At 49.9% G+C, this 10163-nt stretch overlaps 2 protein-coding genes across 11 annotated transcripts in view; both read left to right on the top strand.

Moving 5' to 3' along the window:
• KDM4A (lysine demethylase 4A) overlaps positions 1–6034 on the top strand; it is a 39124-nt gene extending 33090 nt beyond the window's left edge. For all 3 annotated transcript variants that reach the window (XM_064493656.1, XM_031465581.2, XM_031465582.2), the window contains 4 exons: positions 998–1168; positions 4129–4248; positions 4514–4606; positions 4737–6034. In XM_064493656.1, the coding sequence (XP_064349726.1) occupies positions 998–1168; positions 4129–4248; positions 4514–4606; positions 4737–4877 (525 nt within the window). In that variant the 3' untranslated portion in view covers positions 4878–6034. The remainder of the gene's footprint in view (positions 1–997; positions 1169–4128; positions 4249–4513; positions 4607–4736) is intronic.
• A 2098-nt stretch (positions 6035–8132) lies between these two features.
• Positions 8133–10163, top strand: part of ST3GAL3 (ST3 beta-galactoside alpha-2,3-sialyltransferase 3) — a 185316-nt gene continuing 183285 nt past the window's right edge. For 4 of the 8 annotated variants that reach the window (XR_010383864.1, XR_010383863.1, XR_004140935.2 and 1 more), the window contains exon 1: positions 8133–8281. The gene's annotated coding sequence lies outside the window, so the exon portion shown is untranslated. The remainder of the gene's footprint in view (positions 8282–10163) is intronic. The other 4 variants (XM_031465607.2, XM_031465605.2, XM_031465606.2 and 1 more) reach the window with 1 other exon arrangement.

Genomic DNA, 10163 nt, shown 5'->3' with positions numbered 1-10163 from the left:
ATTGAGCATCTACTGCATGTTAGGCAGTTTTAGGTGTGTTTTGTCTAGTGAACCAGACAAAAACAGTCCCTGCCCTCCTGCATTTCATACAGTAGAAAGATATATAGAAACAAGTAAATAATACAGCGTGTCAGATGGGAAGAAGTGTGGGGATAAATAGCAGGATACGAGAATGGAAGAGGAGGTGGTAAGGAGTGTTGTCAGTAAGTTGACACTGGGATGTGAGGGAGCCAGTGTGCAGAGCACTGGGCAGTAGCATTTCAGGTAGTGGGAATAGCAGCACAGAGACCCTGAGGAAGGAGCACGCTTGGCACGCATGCTCAGAGAACAGCAAGGAGGCCAGCATGGCTGGAGCACAGTGCCTGGGCAGCCTGGGGAGGAATGGTTAGACATTAGACTGCCACATGCTCTGTGATCTCAAGGGCGAGTTCAGAATGAGAAGAAGGATGATGTGAGGGCCCCAGAGATGGCAGGGCCCTTGTGATGGGGAGCTGTTTGTCTGTCGTATGCAGCTGAGGACATCCAGGGGACCTGAGTCTTTGTTCCCTAGCCCAGAGGGTAGAGCTAGTGCTAAGACCTGTGTGGAACGTTGTGTGGGGGCCCTGGGCCTCAGATCACATGTTGAGTCTCTACTTTGCTGTGTGTCTAAGTTGTGTGCACTAGTAGGTGCTGTTTGGTCAGTTCCTTGCAACAAAAGGGAAATCACAAGGGTCTGTTCTGGGAGGTTGGTGTAAGATAGGGTGGTATAAGGACTAGTTGTGGACTGGGAACGGGGGAGGAGCTACATTCATGGGCGAAAATATGACACTAGGTTTTTTTATGTCTGGCTGGGGTGTGGATATCTGGAGAGACCTGGTTCAGCTCCTATCTCTTACTCCTTTTCACTTTTCCATTCTCATGCTTATCTTTTCCTGGTAAAGAGGAACCAGTTGATCTTGGTGCCCATTTGCCAGGCCTCTGGCAACGTGGGCCTAACCCAAGCCTCTGTTTTTTCCAGCGTGCCAAGGGGGCCTTGCAGAGCATCACTGCGGGCCAGAAGGTCATTAGCAAGCACAAGAACGGGCGCTTCTACCAGTGTGAGGTGGTAAGGCTCACCACCGAAACCTTCTATGAAGTCAACTTTGATGACGGCTCCTTCAGCGACAATCTCTACCCCGAGGACATAGTGGTAATGTCTGCAAGGAGCTTCTTGGGCTTTTTGGAACAGGGGTATTTTTAAGTCTGGCTGGCAGACTGGCTGTGGGCCTGCCTGCCTTTTCTAGCCAAGCCCATGGTCCCATCAGTCATTCCCTGAACAGAAAAGCATTTGTGCTGGTCTTTCTGTGCAGAGAAAACTGTGTGCCACTCAGATGCCTTGCTTCCTCTGGAAGCTTCTAGGAATCAGCATTTTCTGTAGTTCTTTGAAACATGCTTGTATTTCTGTCTAAACTACTCCTGGAGGCGTTCTGGTGTGGTTTCCAGCCCAGGCTTCAGAATAAGACCAGTTTGTCAGTACAAGCTGCATCGCTTAGTAGCTGTGTGATTTGGGGGAGAATTACCCAGCTGAACTCTTTTCTACCATGTCTTCTTAGTAGATGTATGGAATTTGCTTTTGGTTCTGTATAGTTGAAGGCTTTGGGGCTGAATAGAAACTGCTTGGAGGCATCCCTGGCCTACTTATGTTATCAACACCTGAGACACTGGGGGCCCTACCTGGACCCAGTCCTGGGTTTCCTGGCTCAGGACTGAGGACTCAGTTCAGGTTTCCCCTATCCTCACCCCCGACCCTGCCTTCTTTTCTTGTTAGACTAAGCACCAGTGTAGCGGGAGGAAGCCACGTCTTCCTTTACCAACAGGTGTTTCCCACATTTATACCACACTAGCAACTTAGTTGCTAAAAGCACTCATTAGTTATAAGGTGGTATCAGTGTTTGTGGCAGTGGAATAGCTAAGATTTATTAAAGCTTTTCCAGTTCGCCAGGCACTACGTATGCTAAGTGCTTCACCCAAGTATCTCATGCCTCATTCCAACTCTGAGAAGTAGGTGCTATCTCTGACTCAGAGAACAGTGATCTCAGGTCTCTTCTAAAAGTTACGGAGGACTTAAAGAGCTTGTATTGCCAAAGAGCTTGTGTGTTTGAATTATGTATGTCAGTATTTTCTCATTAGAAATTAAAACAGATTAAGTGATTTGAAGTAGTCCCTTTTAAAATGAAAAACAACTTCATTTTAAATAAAACAAAAAACATTAGTGAGAAGAGTGCCATTTTCCTACAGTTTTGTGTGTCTTTTTAATGTCACATCTTCGGTTTGTTGCCGTATATTGTTTTGGTTAAAGTATATGAAAGAAATTTGGCCTCACAGGGATATGTAATTGAAAAGGGGAGGAGTATTTAAATAGCCTCTCGGATGATTGTGGTTATTCTACTTCGCTACTACACCAAAGCTCAACGAGTGGTTATTTCTCAAAAGCTAGAAGCAGTGTGGAATCTGAAAGCAGCTCAGCGAACCTTGCGTGCTCTACTACGTTGAAGTTCGTGGGTCTGTCTTGCACCGGGAACGGGTCTTTGACCCAGGCATGATTTTGTGCCATCATCCACGTTGATGCAGTGGGCTCTGCCAGTCTTCCAGATGTTAAGTTTTATGATGCTATATCAAAAATGCAACTTACGATGCAGTATCACTTTCATTTGTATCATCGATCTGAGAAAAATCTTTACATTTTAGGAAGCTTCAAGCTCATGGTGGTGATACAACTCTTCTGAAATTCTAATTTGCGCTTGAAAGCCTGGGTTTTATTATTGGTGGTACTGTCAGTTGTTTTCCTCGAAGTGACAGGCCCACTTCATTCATTTTCAGGAGGCTGTTTGCCAGTACCCAAGTCTGAATAACCATAGTTTGTCGGTTGGTTTTTTTTTTTTTTTTAAATCTGGTGTTCAATGAAAAAAAGCAGTTACTTCTTACAACTTGAACAGTTAGACCATGCTTTTCCTCTAGACAACCATCATGCTTTGGCGTCCAGCAGAAGTGTCTTTTGGGTACTAACACATGAACTCAAAGATTAAGGTTTAACAAAAGTAATGCTTTTTCTGCTTCATCAAGGGACAGTGTTACGTGAAAGTAGGTTTTCCCCCCTTTTCCTACAGTATGAGTCCACAGCGGTTAAGAGTGCAGTAACACGTAGTAGAGCTCAGGGCCATTGGTTTGTGCTGAGGTGCCAGCAGGTGTACCTGTGATAGGTTTTGCACAATCACTGCAAATGTCAACACAGTGAAAGAGGCTAGTAATGTTTTAATGCTGTTATGGAAACCGTCATGCCCTCACATGCTCCTGTGGGCGTCTCAGGGACCCCTCTGGTCTGCAGACCACACTTTAAGAGCTGCTGCTATAGGAGAGGAAACTTAATCTCTGAGAACTTAAGTGACTTATCAAGGATCACATACTGGGCTAGCTAAAACTTCCACCTGAGATTGGGGGGGGGCAATACTTTCTACCTGATTGTTGAATTTATACACATTATAGTTACTGAGTACCTAGTCAGTGATGGGCACAGTATACAACCATTTCTACTCAGTAAGTGAGCAGGAGTATAGAACCTTCCTAACTCTTGTCAGTAGTAGTGAAGTTGGTAAGAGCAGTTTGAATATTGCCTCATTTTAGACTCTGTCCTGCTCCCTCCCCTGTGTGTACCTTTTCAGGCCACGTTCCCAAGGATGTTCTCCCCGGTCTGCCCATCAGACCTTTCATTCAGCTACCATGAACACGCTCGTACATTGACCTCCCACTTTATACCAAGCCCTCTGCTGGCATTGCAGCAAGGGTACTCCCTTCTGCAGGGAGTAAGAGTCCTAAAGTTTTTTTGCCAAGTCCCTTGGTAGGTGTTCCTGTTAAGAACCCACTTCTTAAAATAGCTGAGCGCAGTTTGAGTGTTTGTTCCTGGAAGAGCCCTGTCCCTTAAAAGAGACACAGTCGAAGGAATGTGAGAAGGACTCTTGATCGTGGCACTTGTCATCTACCTTTATTGAGTTTACTAAGTTGACTTTTTTCGTTGACCAAGAAGCAGTAGCCAGCAGAGATATGGGGCCAACTTTGGGGCAGGTCTTTAGAAGGTGGACCTTCTTTCACTCTTCTCCCTTCCTGTTCCCTCAGAGTCAGGACTGTCTCCAGTTGGGTCCACCTGCTGAAGGGGAAGTAGTCCAAGTGAGATGGACTGACGGCCAAGTCTATGGAGCCAAGTTTGTGGCCTCCCACCCCATCCAGATGTATCAGGTAGCCAAAGATTTTTGCTGGGGATGGGGGAGGGGGGAGGGTACTTGATTAATTCATTGTTTCCTCTTGGGCCAGAGGCAGGTATTTGCTTTTGGGAGTGCTAAGGACTGCCCTGTGTCCAGTCTGCCAGGTATGGCTTCAAACATGGCAGGCTTTACTTCAGTGTTCTAAACCCTTCCTGCGACTGCAGGAAATTGCACTGTGAGTGGTGGACCAGGGAGAGAGGGAAGGATATCTTGGCCAAAGGCCTTTGTTTCCTTGGTAGGTGGAGTTTGAGGATGGCTCACAGCTTGTGGTTAAGAGAGATGATGTGTATACGCTGGATGAAGAGCTTCCCAAGAGAGTCAAGTCTAGACTGGTGAGTGTGTTTTCTGTGTGCCCTCGGTTCCTATCTGGGAGGGAGGGAACAAAAGAATGTGTTCCTTTGGCTTTTTTCTCTGGGATGATTGGCCACAAAGGGCTCATTTGGCTTGCCTGTTCTTCTGCAGTCAGTAGCCTCAGACATGCGCTTCAATGAGATTTTCACAGAGAAAGAGGTTAAGCAGGAAAAGAAACGGCAGCGAGTTATCAACTCAAGATACCGGGAAGATTACATCGAGCCTGCACTGTACCGGGCCATCATGGAGTAGATGCTTCCAGTGGCCAAGAGATTCCCAGCTGTCAAGCCGAAAGCACTCTGGGGTTCCACAGCACAGCAGCCACTTGGAACTCTGAAGTCTCTAAAAGTGAATTGTAAAATGAAAAGGAATGAAATAACCGACCCCATCATCTTCTCACCCCACCCTCATCGAATTCCACTGTAGTGAAAGGACAAGCCGTTCTTGGACATGTGGCAACAGCCACTGATCTCCCAGCGGATGGGCTGAGCACTGGAACGCTGTGGCTGCATTGGCCCCGGTCTAGAATGGGGTCGACTGTGCTGGCTGGGCTGGTTGCCCTGTTCCTGGCCTAGGACTTAAGCTTCCTAATGATCACCTGCACCAACTAGGCAGAGGTGCTGGTGCTTGCCCCTCCACCCTTTTGTATTTATGTGTGTGTGTGTGTGTGTGTGTGTGTGTGTGTGTGTGTGTGTGTGTGTTTGCGTGCGCGTGCGTGTGTGCGTGTGTGTGCTTGGTCTGGACCAGCTTCTGCCAGCCCCTGGCCTTTACTTTCTTCCTTGCCTATCCAGGGCAACAAAAATGTGAAATTCTGCCCTCAGCTTAGCTGAGTGAGGGCTCCTGGGGGTTGGCTGGAGATGGGTGTGGCATCTGTCTGTCCCTGGAACTGCCTCAAGGGAGTGCTGGCAAAGTAATGAGATGCCGAGAAGTTAAGGCCACTTCTTGGCCCTCTCTTGAAGGAGAAGATGGGGGTTGCGTGGGTGTGTGCCTGTAAATACCACGCTAGGCATGGAGCCGCTGAGGACAGTGTTAGAGGATGTGGGTGGGGAAGACCCTGAAGGGGGACTCTAATGATGGAAGCAGGCAGAGCCTGGTGGGTGATTCTGTCAACAGAAAATTGCAATCATGCAGGGGCTGGGAGGGTTAAGATGAACTGGGGCCACTGGAGACTGGGGCAGGTTTAGATGTGCCTCTGGTCTGGGGGTGGGAGGGAGCTGATTTGGGGGGTGGGTGGGACTGGAGGGCAACACTGAAGGGGTTAAACAGGTTTTTGCTCCTCATGAATTTGTTTGCCTGGGTCCAGGATCGGAGGGCTTCACACTTATACCCTGTGTATACAAGAATCAGATTTATAATACTTCCCCATTTTTTGTTACGTATGAACGCTATAAACCAAATTATTTTGAAAACCGGTGCATCACCTTGTCCTTAGCAATAAAATATATTGAGCAGAGGTTTGGCTGTATCTGCCCCAAGGAGCCCGAGTGGCCCAGGGTCAGGCCGAGAGTGTATCTAGTCACAGGCCATGGAACAGGGCCGTGTATTTTATGAAGGCTCAGTAAGGCAGGATCCAGGAAGCCCTCCTGAAGAGATGGGTTGCTTGTCAAGTTCTGGTCCTGTGGCTCTGTATGGTGGGACCTGGGGAGCAGAGGCACATCTGGCCATGAGTACCTCCTTTTGCTTTCCTTGCCTTAGTGATGGGGAGGAAGAGGTAGTAAGAGGAAGGACCAGGCCACTTCCACAGCCTTGTAGAACTGAATTTGATCTCATCTTGCCCCAACTTGTTAACTTCATTGAACAGATACAAGTTTATGCCGGTGTCTGTTCCATCAAAATTGTGGAGCTAGCCTGAAAGGAAGCAGTATATTTTAGGTGCTTGAAGAGCAAGGCGTCGATCCCCAGGTGGGTTCTGAAGCTGTTCTGAGCTTCCTGTAGTTGGAGAGATGCTTCCCTGGGGGAAGACCCAGTCCCTTTGACCCCCCAGTGAGTTCCTGAGGTCCAGGTGGACAAGGATAGAGCAGCAGCAGGGCAAGGAGGGTTCAGTGAATTGGGCACAACAGAGCTGTTCCAGCTGGTCTTGGACAGCCAGGTACTAGGCCCTATTTCTTGGCTCCTTCCAGGTGCGGGTCAGCTCAGCAATTCAATGCTTCTTTGTGTCCTGGAGCTTGGGAGGTGGTTGTCACCTGGTGTCTGGTTGTGGGGGAAGGGAGGAGCAGCAGGTCTCAAAGATACTCTTCTATGCCAGTTCCCTCCCTCCTGGGGCCGTGAAAGGGAGGTTGACTTTTTTTGTCCAGCACCTAAGGATTCCTAGGGGAGAGTAGACAGAGCCAGGACTTAATGGATTGGCAATCCCTGGGAGCACACATCTTTGGAGGGAAGGAACACTTCCCCAGACTTGGTAAGGAGGGTCCCAGACCTCCTTACCTCTCACTGACCCTAGCATCCCCAGCCCTACTGAACGACAGGCAGAGTTGGGGTGTTTGGTGTAACCCCTGTCGAGTTCTTGCTCAGCAGCTTTTTTTCTAGAAACTTACTTTTATTTTGGCCTAATGTTCTAACCCCCTGGGAAACTGAAGTTTAAAGAGGTGATGATGCTCAAACCACACAGAACAGGCTGTCTCTCCTGCCTGCAGTGAGGCCTGGGCTCAGAGGACTGGCTGACTCCAGGGAAGCGCCCAGCAGGTCTTAGGCAGGCTCCCCTCAGAAGCCTTCTTGCCAGGGCAAACTGCCTTCCTTTGCAGTCATGGATCACAGCCTGACAGTTCCTCCTCTCTCTGTAAATCCCCTGGGAAGAATTTCCTTTTAAATTGCGCCCCAGGAGGATGCCAGGGCTCAGCTGCGGGAATGAGGGAGTGGGGTGGGAGAGCTGGGACCGCCAGAGCTGCAAAGGGTAGACGAGTCGGGGCCGAGTGGTCCTATGCCCAGACTAAAAATTTTCTGCGAGGCTCTAAAGTTAGTGATAAATAAGGGCAGCCAGTGACCTCTGTCCTCCCTAACCCACAGGACTGGGCAAGGTCACCCAGCTCGTGGACGTCCCACAGCTTTGGGACTCAGCCTGGCTCCGGGCTGATGCCTGTGTCCCTCGGCGTGGAAAGATCGTGGCCCCTCGCCCCCCGCATGGGCGAGGAAACAGGGTCGTCCCGGCGGACAGCGAGCCCCGCGGCCGTCAGAGGTCAGCGCGCTCTCCGGAGCGTCAAGCCGGGGAAAGAGGATTGCTCAAGGTGGCGGATGGGCTCCTTGTAGAGTGCTGGGCGTCCGCTCGAGCTTCCCAGTCCTGGCCCCCGGGAGGGGTGGCCGGGTCGGAGAACTGGGTTCCCGTGCCTAGTGGGCTGCTAGGGGCTTGCGCCCGCCCACGGCCTGCAGCACAGCTCGGCATTGGTCAGCCGTGCGCCCCGCCCGGCGCCCGTGCGCCGATTGGCCGCTGATGCCCGGCGCTGAGGCGGAGAGCGGGATTGGTGGTCCCGCCGTACCCGGGTCGCGGCCGTGCGCTCCGCCCGCCGCTGCGTCCCCACTATGGCGGCGCCCAGGCAGCCCACCGCGTCGTGGGCGCCCGCCGGGGTCCCCCGCGGCCGCCGCCGCCGCCTCCGCCGTCGCCCCCGCCTTCCCGCTCGCGTTGAGCCGGGCGCCGCCTCCTCCCTGCCTCCCTCTCCGCTGCGGTAAGGGCGGGTCCTGCGCGCGTCGGGAGGGCAATCACCGCGGCTAACGGTTGCCGCGCCGCCCCTCCCCTCCCCCGCCGCCCTCGGTCTCCGGGTCCGGGGGGAGGCGCGGAGCCCGCACGCGCTGCTGCTAGGAAAGGAGGGGTCGGGCGCGGCCCCGCCATCTCTGAATAATGAAGTCTGGCTCTGACTGGGGGCTCGGGCAGGGAGCCCGGGCCCTGGACGACCTCGCCAGGGTAGGGACTGCCAGGCCTCGGGAGAGAGAACGGCTGGACCTGGGCCGAGCGGTCTGAGGTCACCAGCGCGCGAGACCCCGCAGCGCTGCGCACCTTGGCGCAGAGGAAGGACATGTCAGGCGGGCCTTCTCTATGGGAAGAGGGAGGAAAAGTGGAAAGCCTGAGTGGGAATCAGCAGCATACGGGTAGCAGTTGTCATTGCTTTTTGCTCTACCAGCCTCCAGATGTTCAGGGGCCCGGGGTCAATTTGATTGACAGACTACCGCCTTCTGCTTTCTCTCCTGTGGTACTTCTCCCCATTGTTTACTCTGTGATTATGCTTGTAGGAGGAAATATCTTAGTGATGAAAGTAAGTTTGATTGGGATAGTATCCTACGAATATTTCGAATTCCTTTTTACAACAGTGCCCTTTTTTTTATAGTTCCTTAATAAACCTCATTTATGTTTGTGTTACTCGCACGTATGAAGGACTGAAACTTATGAACTGAATCATTGTTATTAATTGAGAGAGAGACCAACGAAGGTAGCTGTTATTTTGTAAAGAAATACGAACTTTTCTGTGGATTCACTTTGAGTTATCTTTACTATAGCTGATTGAACACCAAGCTGGGAGGAAAAAAAAAAAAAAAGCACTGATTAGGTTCCTGAAAGGAAACAGTCCTCATGGAAAATTAGGTTATTTCTAAGTCAGAATCACCTTGGAGTGATGATTATTGCCTTGTTTGGTGTATCTTCAAATCAAAAGGATTAAAAGGAAGTTGGTACAAAAATTTATGACCAAATGGTTTTTTCAAATAATCTCTTAAGGCAGTAGCAGCTCCTAAGATGAAAGATTCTGAACTCAAGGGTATTTTGAAGTATTAACTGATGAATCTTTCTATTTCTCATGTCTAAATGTCTCACCATGGTTTAATAAAAGAAAATTATTAATGAGGGGAAAAGGCGTGCATATTCTTAGAGACTAAGTGACTGCATCATCAATAAAGTGTCTACTGAGTGCATATTGTGTGCAAGGCAATGAAACTGTGGGGACCTCATGACCTGTATTATTGTATGAGGCTTGTTCTAATGGGCCTGCGAGATAGTTGTGGGGATAAAGGGTACACAGGAAAATGATCACTAATAATGTGGTCTCTGGAATTCCAAAACAGTAGGGACTATGAGAATTTGGGGAAAGGAGAAATCCATGTGTTTGAGGAAAGTTTCACAGGGGAGCTGAGGCTTGAGTTGAGCCATGAATGGGTAGGCCTGGGTGGTGAAGAGACAGAAGTGAGGAAATGAGAAGGTGAAGATGGGAAAGGTGGCAGAGGAGAACCGAAAATGATCATGGGTGGTTTCAGGATGTTCTTACTGGACAAAGTAGGAGATGAGGTTGTACAAAAAAGATAGGTTGATAGCATCAAATCAGGAGGTAACTTTGTCCTCAGTAGAGCAAAGTATAAAGAAGTAGTACTTCAGATGAAGCTGGAGCTAGCCATTAGAACCATGTACAGTAGCACTGCATTTGGCCTTGTGACTTTTCTGATTAACCTCTCAGCTACCCAGGATCCTCACCCCAAGATTCATTTTTGCCTTTCTTCTTTTCGTCCCTTGTGTTAAGCTGGTTGCCAGCTCTTGTTGCTGCTACCTCCACACTCTTTTCTAGC

The sequence above is a fragment of the Camelus dromedarius genome, chromosome 14 (genome assembly GCF_036321535.1).
Source record: "Camelus dromedarius isolate mCamDro1 chromosome 14, mCamDro1.pat, whole genome shotgun sequence".
Taxonomy (NCBI): Eukaryota; Metazoa; Chordata; class Mammalia; order Artiodactyla; family Camelidae; genus Camelus; species Camelus dromedarius.
The sequence above is the reverse complement of the archived record's forward strand: the minus strand, read 5'-3'. Positions and strand labels throughout refer to the sequence as shown.